The 24435-nt window shown below is 36.1% G+C and overlaps 1 protein-coding gene across 2 annotated transcripts in view; it reads left to right on the forward strand.

Moving 5' to 3' along the window:
• PCDH10 (protocadherin 10) overlaps positions 1–13824 on the forward strand; it is a gene marked incomplete at both ends in the record, with an annotated part of 33149 nt that extends 19325 nt beyond the window's left edge. The window contains one exon of one of the 2 annotated variants that reach the window (XM_079535107.1): positions 13742–13824. In XM_079535107.1, the coding sequence (XP_079391233.1) occupies positions 13742–13824 (83 nt within the window). Of the gene's footprint in view, positions 1–8442; positions 8478–13741 lie in introns of those variants that run through there. The other variant, XM_079535108.1, reaches the window with a different exon arrangement.
• Between the last annotated feature and the right edge of the window lie 10611 nt (positions 13825–24435).

A 24435-nucleotide genomic window follows, 5' to 3' on the forward strand; every position in this document is an offset into this window, starting at 1 on the left:
TCATTATCATGATAATTATTGCCATCACCATATTAGCTTTGATAGGAAAAGAGAGAAAGAATATAAAACCTGATCCCTTTCCCAGATAGCTGGTAGCCAGGTAAAGCTGGTAGCAAGGTAAAGTGGAACGAGAGAAATTCCCTTCTTTGGCTGTTTTGTATTGCTTGGCATGGATAGTAAACATTTTCGCTGCCTCTGATAGATGCACATAAGTCTAGCTTTATAATGTCAAACGACTTCATTAGCTTCGTTTTTACCACCCGAAAAATGTAATTGTAAGCTTCTCCTCACTCTGTGCTTCTGTTTCTTAGCCTGGATAGCCATTGCCTCATTCTGCAGTAGAGGCACAGTGGAGATCTGTGCATGATCAGGGAAATCAGGCTTGGATCTGAGCACAAGTATCTGTTTACAAGAAAGCGTAGATGTAGTCCAAAGTTCTGGTTCTATGAAATGTTTGGCATCTTCTCAAATCAACATACCCTAGTCAGCTTTACAAATAAAACTGAAAAGCTCTCAGAAGTCTTTGCAGAGCTGAATGTTTAAGAACTGGACTATCAATTTATTTCAAGTAGTCTACCGCAGAGCTAACATAAACACTCTCTGAATTGGATTAGAACAAATAGGAGAAAAATGTTTATGTCTTTGAATATATTTCAAAAGAATAAAAAAATGTACACCGAAGGATATGTGTGGAGATACGTATTTGGGATTACGAAGGGTATTCCTGTGTGACAGGGCAATGTAACACAATTTTCTGTTATTATTTAACATAAATGTATGGAAGATGTATTAAGCATGAAGTCTTTACTATTTTAGAAAAGTTTCCAAGATTAATCGAGCTAAGTATCATGGAGTAAGAACTGTATCATAAAACAAGTACTTTCTTTATGTCTTATTTAGTTGCATCATACTTCTGAAAATCATTTACGTGGTTTTATCACAGCTGTGATAGAAATTATCACTGCATTTACACCAATGTAAATAATTATTTTGAATGGAACACTTGATTCATTTGTGAAAAATATTATCCTTGTTTACACTTACGTGTTTAAAACTAGTCAACTTGATTTCTAACACCAATCAGGTAAGCTTGTAAGCTGGTTATTGCTGCCATTGAGACTTTTTAAGCTCAATTTAAGATTTCCACACATACTTTAAGTAATGCATGTAAGTTAAAGCAAACTAATTAGTACCAGTAAGTTACATCTTAGATACAATTCTTGGGCTCAGAAGAAAGAAAATTTTCTAATGCTGAATTAAAAGAAAAAGTTACATTGAAATACCATGGAAGAGCTGTTCATTTGCAATTAGAACAGTTTCGTGCAGTAAAACAGTTGTTAAAATTGTGTCTTTCAACTTCAATTCTGATCTGCGAAGTTCAGCATCCCGCTTGTCCTGTAACAGGCAGTGGAATTCAACTTGTAGTCAGGAATTTATTTGCACAGCAGAGTGCAACTCTCTTTTCTGCACAAATGAGAATGATACTGCACATGCAGGATTGCTCAGCAAAAATGGAGGCTGAGATGAAAAGGCAACATGTAATGCTAAGAAACATACTTTCTACAAAATCTACTAGAGCGTTCTCATTTATGCTGATGTATATCTGTATCTGCAATGCTAAAAAATTTATTTTAAAATAAATGTAAAATGTTGCCAGTTCAGGTATGGCTATATTAGATAAATAAAGCTTATTAGATAAAGAAATAAAGTAATAATTAAAAAGTTACATATGTAATTATGATTAAACAATTAAACTTCGATCAAGGCAGAGCAAGACTATGATGCTTTTACTCATTAGTGTCGGTACGGGTTCGAATAAACCACTAAGGATGCTTTACTGTTCAGTGATCATTGCATAACTTCTGAAAGGTATTTCTGCCTTACATTCCTGACTGGTTTGCATTCTTCATCTGAACGTATTCCTCTTGCAGTTGTCACGCAAAGGGAAGAGCACTTACAGGATATTATTGCAATAGTAGAAAGGAAATCGATAATTCAGAAAGCAAAATTAGGAATGTATAAATATGCAAACATAACTCGTCTTCAACTCAATAAAACATACAAAAATGCTTTTAAAAAATAATTTAAAAAAAAAAGAAATATTCTTCTAATTTGAAAGCACAGGTGATAGCTGTTATATTTTGATACAATTTGTTTGAATCCTGTTATGCTACCATGTTCTAAGAACTCACTGTACCCTGTGTCACTCAAAGGACTTATGAAAAAACCCACCAGTTAGTTGGTTTATATAGCATCTTTTACGTAGGAAGACTGTAGTACTCTTTGCAACTATAACAAAGAAAAATAAATAGAAAAAAATAAGGGAACATGAGTAACTTCTATCTGAAATAATACTGAACTTTTGGTTTGTCTTAATATATACGTATTTCAACATTTTTTCCCCTTTCAGTAGCTGTAAAAGCCCCTGTGTGCCACTTTTCTTCTGTGTGACTGGAACACATAGAACTCTTGCAAATCTAGCAGTCTCAGCCTGGTTCTGTACTTACTCAGTTTTGAGAGTGCTTGTGTTTGTTGGGTATACCATCTCTAGACAGTTTTTAAAGAAGTAATAATAACCAAATGCTATTTTCTGCATTTCTACCAGTAGAATATGGAGGAATTGAAGAAAAAAAATGACTTCGGGAGTCATTTTTTAAATTCTCCTCTTACAATTGTAAATTCTATGTCAGAAGTAACTTAGTCAGTTATGGACAAGACATTCTCTGGAAAGCAATGAGGTGTTTTCAGTTAAAATTTTCAAAGCCACTGAAGTTATTTATTTTTGATAAGCAAACTCTCTTCATTATGAATAAATGTTGTTCTTACGTGTACAAACCATGATGTGACAGTCAGGATCTGGAGCATTCAATGTGTAACTAATCTTGGGTCTACACGCTAAAAAGTGTTTTCCTCTCTTAGGAACTACTTGGGCTGCATGGCAGAGGAAATGATTCTTGTTTCTCGCTCTTTCCCTGTACACAGTGGCTCTGATTTTCTGCTTTCATTTCCACTGCCTTAATTTTAGAGGGCTTTCCTTCCTAATTTTTTCTTGACAGAAAGAGGAAGAATAGAAAAAGCTGTTTAAAGAATGCAACATATAGCCTGTAAGAAAAGAAACCACATCTATCACTTTTGAACAAGCGCACTATAGGGATCAGTGTTGCTATTTATCTAGCGAGCCTGTAAACAGTTTGTACACTAGACACTGAGAATCCACACTTCCAGGTAAGCAGTAAGATGATTGCTGCTGGGAAATACCTGTCAGTGTGTTTCATTTGTTTTAGAAACACAGTAAGGTGAAGTCAGAAGAGTGAGAAATTATATTATATTGGTACCTTTTTATAAGGCTGGAAATAAAAGATAAAGACAATTACAGTATAATAAATACCATGAATGATAAGCAATGTGATTTCACTGAAAATTCAACCTAAGATAATTTAATCATTTTCTTTAGTAGGGTAACTGTCCTCATTAGTTGAAGAAGATACTGTGGACTTGTTGAACTTGCTTCCTAAATTCTACCTGAAAATCTTGTGCATGTATGGATTGCAAGAGTAAATCAAACACTTCTTGTATGCACTTATGTGTAAATGATACTATTTTACATGATGTTTTTACAGGAGTCATGTGGGTTAGAAAAAAATGGAAGCAGACTAGATTCACCAAAGAAGTTATGGGGATGACAGACTCCTGTTAAGTCCTTTATCTTTTCACTTCCAGCTTCATGGCTGCACTCAGCACCATAAAAGGATTTAGTCTGAAACTTGTTGAACACAGCCTGTCTTTATTCATAAGCAGTGTTGTAGATGATGATACTGTGGATTCATCTAATGTCAGAATAACATTCTATGGCTTTATTACTTTCTTAGTCTCCTATTTCTGCTTTAATTTGATATCTATCTATTCTCATTTCGCATTTAGATGACAAATGAATATAACTGTGTATAGCTATGAGTACTGATAGGAAATACAAATGAATGCAGGGACAACTTTTTTTTCCTGTTCTACTTGAAACAAAGTGTTTTGTGCTTTGTATTTGCAGTATATTTTATGTCCACTAGGGCTTTTTTCTTCTCATTAGTTAAGCATGATCTTTTCTAACACTGGGATGTTATGGTCAGTAATGCCTTATGCTCTCTGGTGTCATTTTGGCCTTTGCAACTGGGCATGGTGCAATTTGGAACACCAGCCAGGAACCATTCCTGAAGGCGGAATGAATTTAATCGCAGTGTATAGCTCCCGTATATGACAGGATAGGGCTGAGAAATTTTAATAATGGGGACATAAATCATTCCAATCTAGTGGTATTTTGAGAAAGAATGGTTAAGGGCACATTTCGTTTATAGATAGAAACCGTGCCAATGTGTCTTTTTGAAGTTTATATCATACACTTAAATATATTATCTTGGCAAACCGGGAAGAACTCCCTGAAATCTGAATCTATGCTACTCATAAAAGACAGTGTAAAGTACTGTGCTTAGTGAAATAGAAAAGAAAATGCTCACAAAAAGAGAGGAAACATCATTCTTGCCAAATCCTAATGACATCAGGAGAGAGGAATGGTAGAAAAAAACGTAATGACAAAGATAAATTGCACGAGGATACACAGCATGATGCTGATGTAATGCTGTAATGCATGTTGCCTATTGTGAGAAGAAGTACGTTGAATTATTTTAGGCTTGAGTCAGTGCGAATAATTTAGATGCCTCTGAAGGCCACCATATGGTGACCTTTATATATACATATATATGTGTGTGTGTGTGTGTGGATATGTATGTCTACTTCGCTCTTGAATCTATAGGGAACTTAGGCACTTAAGGGCAATTTAGGAGGACTTGTTCAAATCCTCCCTTTTCTCCCCAGGGCACTGAAAATTTTAAGTCACATTGTAGCTAACCTTCAGTTCATTCTGCATTGCTTAACTCTCAAACTGACGTGTTCACTTTCAGGCTTGTCAGCTTAAAGAGACGTATAGTATAGATTTCAGAAGAGTACAATAAAATGTTGTGTTATTTTTTTAAGCGAAGGAAGAAAAGAAGATCTGAGAAGAAATGATAGTTGCATATGAATACATAAGGAATACTTACAAAAATGAAAGGAATCAAATACTAGGATTACCAAGAGTGGTACCAAAATTATTAGCTTAAAGTGAATGTGAATATGGAGAATGTGGATTTGCTACAAGAATATGCATGCAATTAGAATGAATTCTCGATGAAGAAATTGGCAATATTCTTAGGGAGTATGTATGACTTACATAAAGGATAATTTAGGAGTTACTTAATCAGAACTAATACAGTACTTAATTATAAGAGCTCTTTCAAAATGAAATGTTTCATGGTTCTCTGACTAGAAGAGCGATGCCATGTATTATTCCTAGTGTATTCAGGTAGATAATACAGTTGCAATAGTACAGAAAGAGGAAGATATTTTCCTGTTCTTATTCTACTTATGGGAAAACTGACTTTGGTATTTCTATGGTACATTATAGAGTGAACCTTGGCACTTTTTATACTGTGTTGTAATAATTAAAAAGCATTGTTTCTGTAGTAAATAACAGCAACCAGAGATAGAGTGGCAACTTCAACACACTGTGCCATGGGTCTGTTCCTGGCACTGAAACAAATGTCAACACTTAGCACAGAAATCCAAATACAAGTGAATTATTTGCCACAGAAAACTGATGACAAAAAGCTTGCTTGATACAAAAGAGAATCCTTGTCAATCACATGTTTAATGTAAAGCATGTGTTGATTAAGGTCAGTGCTTAAACTGACTTAAGCTTTCATATAAAGAAAAAGTAGAAATTGTCTATGTTTAGGGCTATCCTTTGAATTGAGACTTGAATACCTGTTCTTAAGAACTGTAATTCTTTTTTCAGAGAATTGGCTGAGTCCAGGTGGAATATAAATCTCAGAGCATTCAATAGCACAAAGGAATTATGATTTCAATGGCTGTCACAAGGTGTCAACAATTGTATCATTGCCATATGAAAATACTTACCGAAGCACGTTCAATGTGAACTCCTGGTGGGATCAGCACACTTCCAGAAGCACATAGGCACAAAATATCACTGAGATCTTAAAAATAGAATGCATATTTTTTATTAGGCATGCACTTTCGTATTTCGAAATTAAGCTAACAAAAGTGGCAATATGCATCAAAGAATAAAATTTTTTTCAAAGAAGAATGTTCAAGTTGTTGATATGGAACTCAGCACTGTGTTCAAATTTGAAAAGTGATGCTTTTGTACTTAAGGGCAAAGGGCAAAACCCTTTTTTTCCCTAAGTAATATTATTTCTCCTAAGGTAATATTATTCATTGTGTCCACTAGGTTATGGTCAGTGCAGTGTCCACCGCTTTCAAATTTGGCTTGGCTGGTAATCACTGTCTCTTGCATTGTCTTAAATGAATATGATCAGTTTGAAATGGGTAAAAAGTAGTGTGGGTATCTGGATCATGAGTTCAAGTTCATTCAAGTGTGCTGTATGAGGTACACAGGTATGAAGCACAGTTAAGTAAAGATTCACTCAACTAAAAGAACAATTAACGAGGAATAGATATGATAAAATTATTTTCCTATTTGTGTACCAAAGTACCATGGAATTGAAGAAGTCCATCTCTTATAGTGCTGCTAATAGAATGTTCATGAAATTTTATTAGCAATGTTTTAAAATACTTGTTTGAATAATAGTTTGTTTTAAAACAAACAAACAAACAAACCACAAAACAAACAATCAAAAAACCACAATGGATTGCAAAAGATGCAGAATTGGGACCTGCAATGACTGGCATACTTTATTTATCCACAGAACATGAGTGGTAGGAGAGTAATCTTCCCCATCCTACATCCCCCAGCTGTGTGTCTCACCCTTAACCTGAATACACCACTACAAAGAATGAGGGAGCTGTAATAATAAAACTCTGCATTCCCACTCACTTGTTGACCTCTTTCTGAAAATCTGCTTGCTTATAGCTAAATTAGAGCTCCACTGAAGCTGACAGGTTGCATTCTGCCGCTGCTGAAAGCATGATCTCTATTCAGTGAGGCTGAGTTAAATAAAACAATAAAAAAGGAAGATAAAGAAACATGCATTGAATGTTTGTATAGAAGCTAATCTGAAAGCATGTGGGAAGATAAATAGTACCAAGAGATTACTTGCAATGACTAAAAAGAATTTGCAGCTGAAATAGAAAGACGAGAGTTCATACATAGTTTTTCCCCATTCTCCTGTTGCAGAGCTTTCTTTGATGTAGAGGAGACTTTTAGGTTATGGTATCTTCTTTCTCTTAAGTGCAGGGGCATCGGTAGTATTTCTTTAACTGCAGCAGCGCACACAGAATTCCATGTTCTTTGGAGATCTTACTAGCTAGGGGTTCTCTAGACTGGTGGCACTCAGAAGAAGTCTGCAGTCAATCTGTTACAGCAGGTAGAATGCTGTGGGACATTTTGGAGCTCCTAAATATAGTACAGAGAAGGTGACAATAATTATAAAAGGTACAGCATGCATGTTCTTTTGCTGCTTTGATTGCCAGCAGTGGAGGAAGGCAGTGGGCTTTCTCTCTTGTGCTAGTTAGATTAGCTAGCAATGCTAAGCAGGAGAACTCTTCATTCTGAGAGTTTGAAGGTCTTCCAAGTACATGCAATACTTTCCAGGGTTTGCCAGAAGAAGAGATGTATATTGCTTTAGTTCTGGCTGTGAGGTAATAGTCTGACAGCGTTTGGATGCAATAGGATGATTCACTATGGGGTGGAATGAAGATTTATTTATAAGGGCTTTACAGTATTTTCTGTTCATTTCTGATTCATAAGCTAGGAATAATCAAGGCATATTTTATCTTCTACTTTCTGTTTCTTATGTTAGCATTTTCCTGTTCACCTACCACTGATTTATTTTCACGTCTTCTCTCATCAACCTACAGAGAACTAGCTCATCACTGTGAATGGGAGGCTTACTAATGAGTATGGTGGGATAAGTGAACCCTAATATATTTTTGCTGTGTTTATTTCCTGTTTTTATTGAAATTCTGTATAAATTTCATGCATTAAACATTCTTACTGTAATGCTCAAAACCTTAGTTAAGGTCTTTGGAGAAGAATCAATAGTAAGTACAGCATAAATCATGTATCCTAAGAATTTTAATTGGAATACATGTGATTATTTAATAATCCTGTTCACCTCAACCCCTGTGAGAATGTATACGTATATACAAATAGTACGTTAACAGTATTAGGAAATGGCTCATCATTAAAACCCTCTTTCTAACATCCATACTCACACAGACTTGAAGCTTCCCTATGCACTTGGTCTGAGAATTTGCAACAGGAAATAAAATAAAGATGAAAGAGAGAGCTGAGATCTTGAAGGAGAATTAGGCACCAGAAATTATGGTGTTCTTGTTCCAGCTCTTACACTGACTCTGATACTTCCATTTCTGTAGCATTTGCCATCTCTGGATCTCAAAGTGGATTATAAAGAATAGTGATTTAAACCTTCCTGCACCTCTAGGAGATAGGTAAGCAATATTATTCCCATTTTACAGATGGAGAAGTTGTGATGCAGAGAGGCTTAGTGTTTATACTTGGAGTTTACTTATGGACACACACTCACTTACACACACAGCACCAGAATTAGTTGTCAGAACTTTTATTGCCCTGTTTTAAAGTACTTCCATCCTCCTTTCCATTTAACCTCTCTGACTTATATTCCCCATCTGTAAAAAGACGGAAACTGGTACAGACGTGGAGAGATTTCCCTGCACATAGATCTGTGCAAATACAGAGAAAAAAAAACAGACAAATAAGCAAAAAAAAAAAACACCTTGGAGGACAAAACTACTTTTGAAATCCAAAGTATTTTGTATGTTGGCAGAGGATATCTGAGGACTTGGGACAAGGATTTTTGTAGGTGGAGAGAGTTGCATGTGTTCTGAACCCTGACTCATAATATTTAGTTATTACTATAAAATGGCCTGATATAAACACATTAATAAAAGTTTAAAATAATAATTAAAAATAATGTAGATTTTCATGGCAAAAGATTAGACAGGCAGCAGCTCGGATTCTGTATTATCTGAAAGAATATCTTTAACAAATGTTGTGTGCCTCAAGTGCCAGGCTAATAACACCAGTGCACTGTTAGACAGGAGTAGAAAGAAAGTAGTGCTGCGTGTCTGTATAGTTTTGTCTCATGAAAGTCCTGCGTATGTATTGCAGTATGAATTTCTCAATGGCAGGCAGCAATCAAGACCTCTGTACTTATGTATTTACAAGAGCATTAAAATTATCAATGAACTTCTGGAAAAAGTAATGAGGATCAAATGTAGATCTTGTTATTATTATTGGAATTACTGTTTCTTGTTATATTTAAAATATATTCTTATAAAGTTGTCTAGAAATTTGATTGGTCTGATCCTATACTATCTCAAAAGATCATGAAGATTCTGATCTCCTTAATCTTAACTACCAATTTAAAAAACTCTTCCTGGAGCTTTTAAAAATCCTTCTGCATTCTGCTGCTAATTTTCTACAGAATGAAATTTCAAAACTGTAATAGATACTTTAATGTTAGTGTTAATAACAGATCTGGCAGGTGTATGTGCATTGAACAAGTAGCTTACAAATAAATGTTAACATTTTCCTGTATGCATCCCATGGGATAGGTAGGCTAGATCAAACAAACAGTGCCCATGTTGACTTTTTTCTGTGAGTGAAGTCATTGTGATACAGTGATAAACCTCATATGTTTATTAGTGCCGTGTATCTATAGGTAATAAATATGGTTCATGTGTATATTTGTTAAATGGAATGGAGACTGGATCTGTTTGTTACATGCAGGCATGTATATATGGATGGCTTAGTTCAAGCTAAGTTTCCTTTTATTTTAGTTGTAACACTCCACAGGAATACACAGAATTTCAGGTAGAGAATTTAGTTGATTTGAAGCTAAGGTAAAAGTTGATTTTAACATTTCAGCTTTACTAAACAATAACAACAATGAAGGCTATGGTAGTAATGGTACTAATAATGCTTCAGCAACTGAGCCAGTTCCTTGTCTCAACTTCGCGTGCAACTGAGATCAGAATTTAACCCAGGGTCTTTCTGAGTGCTATACAAATCATTTGTTACCTTTGCTCCCAATTACAGTTAAAATAAGCAGTGTCTTGAGATAATGTAGCCAGCACAGCTGGTGGAGTAGGATATGGGTTTGCTAATGCATTGACCTTTTTCATTTGTGTAACACGAGTTAATTTCCAGTCTAACAGTAAATGCTGAAATTTTAATTGTAGCACTAATGTACCATTTTTTCATCTCTCTGTCAAACCAGACTAAAGGGTCATTTGGTGATGACGATAATGGTTCACTTTGAAAGGAAGGAAAACCAGCTTCTGAATCTGGGGGATTCTAGATCTTGCTTCAAAAAACAAGACGAACTAGGAAAAAATAGGCTTGGAAATCCCTGTAATATTGAACCTACAAGTCTGACTATTTGCCTTGTTCTTGTACTGTTTCTATAGAGGCACACTGGAATATTTGCCATGATGTGTTAGACAGAATAATAAAACACCATGAGAAGTTTGGTTTTCAGACTATCAAGCCTCAAAAAGACTTTTCTGTGAAAAAATGAATCGACATTAAACTGTTTGCTACAATGGGAATTTTAAGCAACAGTTTGTGACAAGTTTTGATTATCTCTCTACACTTTAAGAAATACTAAACCTAAGAACTGTTGGGGACTGATTTTTTCCTTTTTCTCTCAGAAGTGTCTTTTTTTCTTTCCTGCAGCACGGAAAAGGATATGCTAGTCACTTCTACAGGACTTACCTGAAGCAGCATGATTTGCACAAAAGTCGACCAACAAAAAGCATCAACTTTCAACTTCATTATCTTGGCCATCCAGTTCTGTCTAACTGAAGGATTTGTGTGCTGTTGGAGACATCATGGCCAACAATAGGACCTAATTGCTCTCAGCAGGCCTGAGAAATGAGTTGAAATGTGTAGAACTGTAGAAACTTCAGAGGCAACTGATCTTGCCTCTCTGATCAGTGTGTGCCTGTTTACAGCACTATATATCTTTCTCTCTCCAAAATGTCACTGAGCCCTTTAGATGTTTATAATCACCACAAGAAGCCAATCGTACAGATAAAAGAAATGTGCATTATAAATGCAATATCACTGTTTTAAACTTGACTGTTTTATATTATTTTTGTGTGATCAAGTGTTCCCCAAACTATTCCAACTTTACAAGAGAGATTGTGATCATGTTCTTTTCACCCGTGGGTCACAAACAATGTTGTTAATCTGAAGACCCACCAAATTATCGAAGACATTCTGTAGTTTATACACCGTGTTGCAAAGTGTTTACTGTACTATTTCAAAGCTTCTAAATAAATATAAAATATATATATATTATATTATATATAATTTTGAGAAAAATGTGGTACAACTTAGTTGATTTTTAAATGGATTCATACAGTCTACACCATACACTAAAATGAGAAGGTAATTCAGGGTTCCTAAGCTATCCTTGCTAAAAACAAATATAAAATAAACCTTTAATAGTACTTCCCCAATATTCGTATCTTGGTCAATCCTGTTTTTCTTGTTTAAAAAAAAAAAAAAAAAAAAAAAAAAAAAGAGCTGTAAGCAACAACAACATTTTGTCTAGAAGTTGTAATGAATTTTCAATGCCAAAGATGCAGCTGTCAATATTACCAGAATGAGCGCTATGTACTATCAGAGGTATAATTCACTCTCCATTATTTTGATGGTATTTCTATGCTCTTTAATTTGGAATCATAAAACCTTTTATAAGGCTCTATAAGCTCACCTATATCTGTTGTTGAAAAGAACACTGAGTGTCTGTACATTTTGCAATGTAAGATATATGTAAGTGAAGTATTTTAAGAAAATCATCCCAAACTCATAAATATGCATACGTACATACACACACACACAAACACACGCACATCTCTCTGACATACTTTTGTGAAGCTATACAAATATATTGCCTAAAAATATTTCTCTTGTGGCTAGGAATAGTTATTGATAGAATTCAAACTACAAAGGCAAAGTATATGCCAAAATATCGACTCTTTTATCACAACGGATGTTTGAAATTAGGAACACGGCACATTCTCATCTGACCCTTCTCCCACAGGAGTTTAAAAGGGGCTGATTACCATCTCAGCTGGGAAAAGGATCAAGCCCTTTCATATAATCTTTATGTTCTGTAATAATTGTATGGTTGGAAATGGTATATTAGAGCAATTTTTTCTATGAAATAATGAAAACAGTAAACTTTTAAAGGTAAATTCATCTCCATGGAGCTTAAGTACCATTTACTAAATGTAAAAATGTAGTAAAGTGCTTTTCTTCTTTTTTTTTCCTTCTTTTTGTATTGGGTTGTTGGTTTTTTTTCCTCCCCACTGTATCTTAATATCTGTCAAGTACTGAAAAGAAATGATAGAACACTGTGTTATCAAGCAACGTCTACCCAAATTTGAACAAATACCTGGGGACGATACAATATTAAGACAACAGAAAACCTTTCATTGATTGCAGCTGAATTTGGATCATGCTGTTATACAGGAATTCTGATACCCCCACTAGTGCTACCACAGGAGGAATGTGTGAGAAGCTGAATTTAGCCACTGCTATGTGGTTATTAAGTCTGGTTTTCTTCCCTCTGTCATTATTTCTGTTTATGATGACAGTTTCTAGAAGACAGATAATTCACCCATATGGAAACCATCCTGTTGAGGATTCAGACAAGATTGCTGATCAGTTCCTGATCATTCTGGCTGCTGGACTGAGCTCTGAAGTTCATTTAACTACTCTGAACAAACACTATTAAACACTTTTAATGGATATTTCTAGCCGATCTGTATCACTCAAATATATTTCGGGGATCCTTTTAAAAATATGTATAAAACACAATCAGAAGGGAGTGAAAACAGAGCTTACTGATTTGAACAAACACCAGTCATGGAATGTTCCTCTAGCTGTAGACAGTGGGACTTACAGTCAGTGATACGCCTTTTTAGTCTTGTGAAGAACAACAATGACATTTGTGACATCACTTTCGCTCAAAGGATTATGTTAAATGGTTGTTTCTGCTTTTAAAGGCCTCCAAGAAATTTGTTTTTCTTTGTTTCCAAGTACCTCATTAATATTAGATGTAAAGTAAGTTTGTTTTCAGGTTTTGGGAAGAAAAATATTTTTTCTTTCTTTTTCAGAGACAGTGAAGTATTTTTATTTAATAAAGCTATCTTCACAATTTGCATGCATTTTTTTTTCCTGAAAACTTAACCATATCATATCACGTTATTCCTTTCCATAACGGAACGTTTTCAGTGAACTGTGTATTTGATACACACTTCTTTTTTCTTTCTTTCTTTTTTTTTTTTTTAAATTAATGTTAGATAATACAGATAGTGATCCATGTATGCACAGAAATCCTTCTAAGTTAATAGGGAGAGTCCCAGAAGGAACTGTGATAGGATGCGAGACTCCCGAGGAACAGAATGTTTTTAACTACTACATCCTGGGCTCCCAAAATATTTAAACACTTCTGTGGATTTCCTTAGTTCACTGTGAATTTCAGTATGCTAATGTTTGATGACATGAGGTTTAGGTCACATTAAATAACAGTACCTATCTGTTATGACCCAAAAGAAGTACTGAGAAGTGCATTTGGCCGTACAGAGGTTCAATCCCTTCCCTGTTTCTATGTTGTAGTGGGGAAGATACCTGTTGCATCCAGCCACCTCCCATTGAAATTGAATTGTTCAGCATCTCCATGTATCTCACCATGCTACTAGGTGCCTATCTGCAGTGATAGGTATGTAAATGCCTTTAAACATTAGCTCTTTGTATTTGCCTCTTCCTTTAAGTGTATGTGCTACTAATGTCTAAGGACTCTGATTTGCATATTGGGCAAAAAATAAAATGAAGTAGTTGGAAAATATTTAGGATGCATATTAAGGAGAAGTATCTACATCCGTAAGTTGGTGTAGGGAAGGTTCTGATACCTCCTTCTTTGAAGATTTTCAAGAGTTCAAAAAATACCTGTCAGGGATGATACAAGTGTACTTAAACTTGCCTCAGAGAAATAGCAGGGACTAGTCTCTCAGTCCTGTTCTGTAATTTTCATCGTAAGGCATCCTGAGCTTCAGAAGATGTTATCTGTACACAGCTGTAGGAGTAAAGATGTTCTATCCTTCAATTAGGTATCAGAAGCAATATTTAATGTTTAAATACACATAAAAACTGCGAGCAGTAGAACAAGCTGTCTTTGTGAAGAACTTTCTTTAGAGTAAATGAAAGTTCCAGCACAAGACAGTGTCTTACAGAGAATAACAAAATGAAACCAGATGTGTAATTTATTTATTTATTTTTTAATTCCTGGTTTGGATGTGCAGCAATGGATATCTAAGCAACTTGCCTATTAAATTTCTTTCGTTTCTTCCAGACAGACTGTTGCAAAACCGAAAAATACTAAAATGTTTCACTACTTGAAACAAAATTACCATTATTTCATGCAGGTTTTAATTAATCTGCCCACTGAGAAGGGAGAAAAAAAGAAGTATTTCCATTAAATAGTCTCAACTGATTTGAACAAGGTGTAGTAATTTTTCAACATTATTGTTGCAAAACTAAGTGGAATGTCAGTGCATAGATATATATTATTTGTAAAGATTATGCTTCATGCATTATAGTCACTATATATGTGTGTGTTGGGGGGGTATGTGTGTATATAATTATAGTTCAAAATCTGGTAAGTTGCCTCTGCATTTTTTTCTTGCCGGAGTATGCTCCTATCAGTAAATTCAAAGAGAAGGGTAGAAACACATTTATGGTACTAGAAAATTAGACTTGTTCTTTAGTGTAGAATGGAGTTTTGTATTCAACATCTGAATTCAGCCCCTTCCTCATGCGTCACACCCACAATCAAACACACATTTCATTGTTTGACTTGAAAACTTTTACCTGCTCACAGCAGACTTTTTTTTCTTCTTTTTTTCAAGTGCTATCATTCCTCAGGGTAAAAGGTGGATAAATAGATAGTCTTCCTAGGCTGATAAATTGTCATTGCAATTTTGCAAGGCTGTTAAATATTTATATGTCTTATGTGGAGAAAGCTGATCATATCCTGCCATTGTTCCTTGTTCAAGTCGTAAGTTGTTTGGCACTGGGACTTTTTAATTAAAATTTATACAAAGGTGTAGGGGCCAAAGTAAATAAGCATCACTCATCTACAATTAGACATAGCAATTTGATTGCAAAACGTTGGTACCAGATGTCTATGAAGAACAGACAAGTTATTTTATTTGAAGCAAAGTGAAAGGCAGCCAGTAAGACTTTATTATGTTATGCTAAGAAAAATTCAGAAACAGTGAGTTAAATCCATTGCACTGACCCCTACAATCAGAGCTCAGATTCATATTAAAGGTCTCCTTCATTATTTTTTTTTTCCCTCTGATCTGCTGATCTGTCTTGATATGAAATGGATACGTATATATGAACAAATACAGCCATTAAAATCCATTGCTGAAGCATCTGTGTTTTTGTAGATATCCTCATATGTAAGAAATGAGCAAGAAATAACGTGGACAGCTTTCTTGAATTGAAATTGTTTTTGAATTTGAATTTGTTAATAAAGATCATGATATTGTATGTTGGCTGAGACATCAGGGAAAATGAAATCTACGTGGGTGTAGTTCTCCAGAAGGCAAATGCTTCATTTAGGAAGCATCCTGTCAGAAATGTGTAAATGTGAGTGCTGGAAATCTTGCTGAGTCAAGATGAAACACACTGTGCCAAAACTTTCTTGTTCTCTGTGTCAGCACTGATTAAAATGTCCTCTGGATGGTTAACTATGGTAGTAATTCAGAAGATATCCAGAATAGCAAAAGAGATTCAGATAACATTACCATTCTTACTAAACAGAGGTGAAGACAAGAGGTTGAATTTGTATTAAAATACTTATTTGTATTATACAACAGGTAAAATTCAGTTAAGCCATGCAATTCCTGAAATAGTATGCTTCCAAATACATGCACTTCAATGATTAAAGTTCACCTCATCATCAGCTTAAAAGCATATTTTGGGTAACTCATCTATGAGTTGCATTAAGAGTGAAGAGTAATGTATTGTATAACAATGCCTTACAACAACACGATAAAGTGAATGTAACCAAACCAACCTTAAGTTTTAGAAGCCTTGGATTCAAACATTCAGGTTCCAAAACTGAACTGTATTTTGTATGCATCAGAGCCTAATTCCATTAAAGGCAGTGGTCCAAGCTGCAGTGACTTGAAGGGGAACAAAAAAAAGTTCTTCTTTCTTTATGCACATGCATTTTTGAGCAAGAGCAATTTGCAATAAAAATATTTGACACCAAAAGATGGGAAACTTTACTAGCTCTGTTTTTAATGAGCTGTGAAATCAAGTTCTGAAATTTGGATGTGGCTATATGTCAGTTTAAAGCAGACAAGTTTTGAGTGATTTTATTTCAAGGCAAAGCTGAATGACATCTCTGTTGAGATTTTCTTAGAAGACCACAACAGAAATGCAGTCCTGAAAACATACATTAATGTTTTTACAAATGGGAAAATAATTAAAAATTCACTGGAGAAGAGTGATGATTAAAAGAGTGAACAAAGCCAGCAAAGAAATATCAGCCCCAATGATGAATGTTTCAGAAGGTTTTGCTTTGGAAGGTAACAAATGTCCTAACGACCTTATCTCTTTTCAGATTTACTCTGAAAGATGTTTCCTATCACATTTTCTGGTCTAAGTTTTACTTGGGATATAGAAGAAGGGTGTATATAGAAGGGTCTCCGTGTGTATGTGGATGTTTGGTGAGAATAAAATAGAACAAAAAAAGACCTAAATGAAGCCTGATGTCAAAACTACATAGTAATTCCATCTCCAACATTACAGCTTTTCTAGATGGGTTTCAGAATAATTTAGAGCAAGAACTTTATGGGATGCTGGCAGGAGAGCAGTGGTGTGGGACTGTTCAGCCATCAAGAAGAAAGAGAGCGCTTTGCTATTCCTAGTCTTACAGATGACATTAATTGGTATTTAAATAGCGCTCTTCTCAGGGACATAAATATCACAAAAAAGAAAGATTTCACCATGAGAGCAATACATTTATTATAGCTTTATGCTATATATATAAAAAAAAAAAGATGATGAATGCAAGGAAACATTATTCTGCTCAAACCCCTAAAGATGAGTCTAAATGATGCCCTTGGAGCTCATGGCCATTCACTTTTTGTTACAGGCTTGGCTTGATTTATATTCTGATTAGCAACAAAGAAAGAAGACAGAGAGTGAGTGCTGGAATAAAAAGCCAGTTAATTAATGCAATCTAGGGAGAAAATGCAGTATACCTTGAATTGAAATCATTAAACCTCACTGAGCTTCTGGGAAAAAAAAAAGAAAAGAAAAAAATCATATCCTTGATAATTACATGATCTCAGAGGTCTTTTCCAACCTTTATGATTTTATGATGCTATGCCCTGTACACATTTAAATAAGATCCATCACAGCCAAGTTGAAAAACAGTGGCTGGTGACATATCTTAGTCTTTCTTACACTAGGGGAGGCAGGAGGGGCCAGTCCTCAGCACTAGCAGCTCCTGGAGGACGGGGATGGAGCTTGGGGTAGGAGTCAGGATCATGTCTAGTGAGGGGAACTGGGGTAAGAGATACCGTATAGAAACTTAATTTAAGCTTGCTGGGTTTCAATTTGCTAACTGAGTTGTTATCATCAGTTCCTGTGTTTTCGATTGAGGTTTATTTCATTTTACTTAGAAAATCTGATCCAAGAAGTAGGAGTAGCACAGAAACAATTCCAGGCCAAAGCAGGAAGTTTACCTTTTCTTTTTTATATAATTCATTTTTTTTTTCATACCTCCACTGTTCAGTGATAAAGGCGTGAAAACTAGTAACAAAAAGTATCGGAAGCCTGCACGGTCTTTTACTGGACTGGGGAAGTTTCTTTCCTGTTTCTGTTCTATCCGGAGTAAACTGTAAACCACCATTTGCATGCAGTTGTTAGTTTTTCAATTCTTCATTTGCACATGAAATCTAAAACTCCATTGAACATGCTGCTAATATTCACAGATCTAAAGATTCAGCAAAAACAAAAACAGAAATTGTCTTTTTTTTCTCATCCAAGAGAGAACCTTTTGTAGTGCAAAATCTATGAGTTGCTGGAAATTGAAAAAACATTCATTTCAAAGTTAGATTTCTACTGACTGCTGTTCTGTGTGCTTTATATCCTTTATTGGTAAGCAAAGTGTACTCCAGTGTTACAGCAGATGCCTGTATTACTATCTTTATTTTACTGAAGCATAACAGAAATTTCATAATGCTGTTTATTGTAGAGGTGGGAATAGAATCTAGTTCCTAAATCAAAATAATAAGAAAACCAACCAACAACAGTGATTATAATATAAAATAATGTAAGCCCACATGGGTGCTACAATATCAACATCTCCCCACATGCAGGTTAATGAGCTAACTAGCAGTCTAGAGAGCAATATGTAATTTGGTGCCCTTGGTCTTTCTGTCAAAAGAATATATAATTATTCTTTGTAAAATGGGACAGCTTCAAAGAAAGCAATGAAGAGCTCTTCATCTTTCCACTCAGAACCTAAATCCATCTGGATTTGATGATTAGCGAGGGCTGGGAAAAGAAAATTGGGTCTAGATCCCATCATATAAAAGAAGCATTTGTCCTCAGGGGCCAAAATTATGGGCAAATATTATGATCAGTGTGGTATAAAAAGGGCCTCCTACAGTACTTCTTTCTCTGGCAGTGTTCTGTTCAATACGTGTCTTCTCAGAACACTTAAAAATAGGATCCTTCAGAAAACCCAAGGTGTTAAAGACTGGGTACAAAAGATTTCCAGAGCAGGTGGTATGACGAGAGTATTTTTTCAGGACTTGAAAAACCTTTATTCAATTCTCCCTTTCTCAGATAATCCAACTTAGAGCCATTTCTAAAATTAGAGTGTTGTCTCCTATTTTGCTTCTTCATTTTACAAAAGCAACTAAACATTTATTACTGCAGAAATTATGTACACGTGCTACCTTATACAGATGATCACTCACTAAATGCAGACTCATTTGCCTGCTCCCCAGTGAATAATATTTTATACAAAGTTTTTTCTCAATAGATGTTTGTAGTTTGGAGTACAGAGTGATACTAGGCATATTACAGAACCATTAGAGAGCTTGCTTTCTTGCCAAAGGGAAAGAGCAAGCGAGCAAACCGCATCTGACATGTTAGTCATATAAACGAATGTTTTATTGGAAAACACTCAGACATAATGGTGGTAAGGGCAGTCTGAAAATCTGATACTAGCAGAAAGCATTACTGGGAAGGACTTACCTGGCACTTACCTGGCAGATGTTGAAAAGATCAGAGATTTTGTACAATTGGCTAAGTTCCCAGAAAGGAAATCTTTCCTAAGTCATCCCCTTGAGGACAACAGAATTACTGAACCAGTTATGTTGGGAAAAGTCACTTCTTTGCTGTTTTCCTCGCCTAAGTATCTGCACACTAGCATTATAGGCTGGAAAGACAAAAAGAAAAAAAAAGTAATGGGACTTTTGGAATTGCTGGTTTAAAAAGAGGATTTATTCAGCCCTTTAATTCCCTTGAACTATTATGATGGCCTCACACATCCTAAGGATGTGTCTGGTCCTGATTTCCCTGGCTGAGCCTGATCTGACCTCTACCAAGGGGTAAGGTACCAGCCTCAGCTCCTCTGCACCCAGACAGCAGGAGGCCAATGCTCCCAGTTTTGCTGCCTGACTGCAGGACCAGCAGTGGCAGTGCCTTCACCAATACGTGTGCATCCAATCTTTTCCTACAGGCTGTACTGGTGCCAGGCACAACATGCCTTTGTTGTAAGAGGGCAGAAAAAGGAATATTTCACTTTGAGATGAAGTCTTGATAGGTGTTTTTTTTTTTTCCTTACTGCTATGTTACTGTAAAATACTAGAGTATTTAGACTGCAGAAAATAGCTGTTTCAAATAAAGAACATTTCTTGTGCATGTGTTGTCACTAATATTTCCCAACGTCCTTCTTCTGTTTTCTTGGTCCTGGTTTGCTCTTGCAAAGAAAAAACTTGTACCTTCAAAAGTTCTGCCTCTCCTTTTCCCCAGTTTCCTTTCCATCTCAATATGCTTAAATTGGCCTGAGAGTATCATGAACAAGCAAGGTGATTGATCAACCTTTGCTCATAGGAGAGAAATGAATATAAATTTATTTGAAGAATGTTTCTACACTCATTGCTATGAAGCTAAAATCCTCCTGTATTACTAGTTTAATCTAAATAATCAATAAGAATAAAGGTAGGTTCGTAATCTAGTGTGTACTAGTGTGATTCTTGTCTACAACAAGTGAATATCTTGCCCTGTCATTTATCATAAAGATACACTGGCCCATTAATCAAAAACTAAACAACTATTTAGAACTGAACGAATATACGTAAAGAATCCATGAGTGCAAACATTTAAAAAGTGAGATAATAGTCCCTCTAAAAGCTACGTTACAGAATACATGAGATGATATTAAATTGTATCTGAATTAACCTGTTTGTACTACTGAAGCAAATTGGTAATAGCTGAAGTGATTCAGTTTTTTGGCAGCCCTTCAGACTATACTGCTTTTGCTAGAACTGAAGACCTACCCCTGCTCCCATCCTATTTCCAGGATTTGTGTTCCTCTCGGGTCTTTGAAGAAGGAGGAAAGGTATGACAGAGACTGTTATTTCTCCCTGCCGGTGAGAACACTTCTCTGGATTGATTTTATATTTTAACACCCTATTCTATTCCTCCCACAATTTATCTCAACATACAGAAGCAAAATTGGGAGAAAATAGCCAAAAATCTCAGAAGGCTTTGAACCCTTAAACAATATGGAAGATCACAAGAAGCTCGTTCAAGTTAGAAGAATCTGCTCGTCACCTTGAATTATATTAGCACCATCCTTCTCTTTATTCCCCTTAGAGTGTGTGGAGTCAAAGGCAAAATGGTATAACAAATGACACTCTGTGGCCTGCTGATTTCTGGCTGCCATTTGTATGTTAAGTCACCAGCAGCTGTCATGATCAAAAGGAGAAAGTAAGCCAGAGTTGGAGGGGAACAACACACGCACACAGACAAATGAGGGCTTGATTCCTTAGGGGAGAAAAGCAATATGAAGTGCAGATGGAGTGCTATAGACAACACAGGTGATGAATGAGTAACTCACAGTGTTGTAAAAGGAACGTGGGGTAAGTGCTTTATAAGCGTCATTTACATGTCTAAGTACTTGTGACCAAATTTGTATTGTGTTTTGCCTCTCAAAATGTGAATGGAAAATGCCTTTAAATGTCAAGCATTTTTATTAGGGTTGTTTATGTGCACTTATGCTGTACAATAGTTAATAAAAGCAGCAAAGCTTTGGAGCCTCGTAAGGTTACAGCTAGTTGTCGTATTCTTGACGTTATGCCATCTGCTTCTTAGCACAATTAATTTACCTTACTTGGACATCACCAAGAAGCCACTTTTGGGTTACCACTCTTTGGACAAGCTGGGGAGCCCTAGAGAGCAGACCGTTGCTGCTGAAGCACCATCTGGTCCTTACCCTGGCTGAGGAGAGGTTCCTACATAACTTGAGACAAAGGGGAATTTTTATGCCTAAAAAGCCTTATGTTATGAATTTCTGAGCTTCCAGAGCTCCTGTTTGGGTCAAAAGGTGCTAGGTATATATGCTTAGTATTTTTCAAAAGTAAGGTAGTAAATCATAAAACAGTCTGACTGCCTTTCTCTCATAATTATGTATGCAGTATTTCTATCAGCTGTATTTCAGTATTTTCTTCAGCAAACATAGAATACACTTACAGATGTCTGTTGGGAAGGTATAGTGAATCTTTCTTCCTCCTTTAGCTGCATAATTATGCAATCCACGCTGAGCACTGTTTTGCAGATAGAAAGTTATACATGAAACAGTTTTGAATTCCTCATCTGTAGATTGGATACCTTTCAACTGATTGCATCTCACCTGCTACAGCTGTGAGCTGAAAGTGAAAGTGTCTTTCCATGATGGCCTGCCATTCTTCAAGAGACGTCCTTCCTGCTTGTTCATGGTCTCTGCACAGCATTGCTTTCTCTTTGTTAGATGTATCACTTCTCCAGACTTCACAACCTTTAATAAATACATCGTCAACAAAATGCTTTCATCTATTCTTTAGATTCTGTAGCATCTCTAGAAATGATTTTTCTCCTTCTGCATGTTTTGCATAAACTTGTCAGCAAATTCATTTGCATCATTTTCAAGGAACTAAAATTTTTACTTGTTTTTCTTTTCAAATCTTTGTTCTTCCCCCAGCTCAGTATCTATTCATCAGGTGACTTGCACTATTTGGCAGAGTTTTTTAACCACTCACCATGACAATTGAACCGATCATATCTGAGCTCAAGGCTCAGATATCCCACTGGTATCAGCATAAAAGAACACCTGAATTTTTATGACAGATAGCTATAGAAGAGTTTTAAGTTCAGTCTGTGTTATGCACTGACATCTGATTGTGTAAATTCTCAGCTACAATACACTATTTCCCAACATAGTCAACACCATTAGCTGTGCATTTTCACAAGTAATGAACAAAAGCCTGCATGCCACGTTCATAGAGCTGTAGCAAAAATCTTGTATTTTACACTGCTATCACCACTGCTGAAATTCACTTCCCACTGCCTCTCTGTGCTCACATCCACTGTTCGGTCCACAACATCCACAAACATTCAGCAAGTGTTGATGAATGTCAATGAGTGCAATTTTTTTCTGCTTGAAGGAATTCAATTCCACACCTTTGCTTCATAAGTGTTTCCAAGTGTGTGATACGATGCCATTTTGTCAGGCTGTCCCTGTGCTGCCACGTGACAACAAAATACAGTGGAATACTGGTGAGAAGATTCAAACTCTACTGCCACGTCACCAACATCCACCACTGACATCATGGGCCAACATAATAAAACAGGATCATATTTGATCTATTAATGGGCAAAATATATGCAATATGTGAATTCAGTGACAAAATACTTTTCCTGATCATACTTGGTTTTGGACATCAGATTTTTATTTGTCTATCAATATTGTTAAAACAATAGCACATAGGATTCATATTCCTAGGTGGAGCACTAGTATAAGTGAAAGCACAAACACACTAATAAAAGATGGCCTCACCATGCTCATCTTACTGTTTAATTTGGGCAGTTTTGGGCACCTCAATACAGAAAGGACATTGAGGTGCTGGAACAGGTCCAAAGAAAGGCAACAAGGCTTGTGAAGGTCTTGAAGAATATGCCCCATGAGGAAAGACTAAAGGAACTTGTTTAGTCTGGGGAAAAGGAGGCTGAGGGGAGAACTTATTACTCTCTTTCAATATCTGAAAGGTGCTTACAGCGAGAGCGGGCTTGGTCTCTTCTCACTGGTGACAGGTGACAGGATGAGGGGAAATGGCCTCAAGTTGTGCCAGGGGAGGTTTAGGCTGGATATCAGGAAAAACTTCTTTATATAAAGGGTTGTTAAGCACTGGAATAGGGTCCCCAGGGAGGTGGTTGAGTAACCATCCCTGGATGTGTTTAAAATCCATTTGGATGTGGTGCTCAGGGACATGATTAAGAGGAGGGTTGTTAGTTAGGGTAGAATGGTTAGGTTGTGGTTGGACTTGATGATCTTTAAGGTCTTTTTCAACCTGAGCAATTCTATGATTCTATGATTCTAATCATCAGAATCCAAGGCAGAGCTTAGAGATAGAAACAGAGGATCACAAAGGAAAACATCCAACAGTGAAAAGTGGGAACCTGATCTACACAGAACTGAAATTCGGTGGTGGTACCCACCAAATGTGTGTAGGAAAGATGGCCAGCTGGCAAAGCACGAGTAGGGATGCAAAAAGTTGAATATTAGAGTTGTTCTCAGAAAAAATATAAGCCCAGAATTTCTGTACTTGTCTAAGATTCAGAGGTCTACCTGGAGATTTAGAGCCTTGAGAAGTAATGAAGACAAAACCCTGAATTTAAGATACAGCAGGCCTTTTTGAAGATCTCAGGTTTGTGTTCTGGTTGGATATTATAGCGCATATGCATCCCTTGCAAATTTAGGTGCTGCTGTCAGGTGATTACATATATAATATATGCATAGCAGTAAGGTGCTAGATAGCTCAGGAAAAGAGATTATCAGGGAGAGCTGCACTGAAACAACTCCTGGAGCTGCTTACCTGGCCAAGAGGGAGCTAATGACAGCTGAGCTCCAAATTTTCGTGCTTCACTTATGTGCCAGAAATTCAACAAAATAAACTCAAGCCTTGGAGCTCTGTCTTCATTAGTTCCAAGATATAGAGTCCTGTGTACGGGCTGTGCGT

Source organism: Tetrao urogallus (genome assembly GCF_951394365.1).
Source record: "Tetrao urogallus genome assembly, chromosome: 4".
NCBI classification, from domain to species: Eukaryota; Metazoa; Chordata; class Aves; order Galliformes; family Phasianidae; genus Tetrao; species Tetrao urogallus.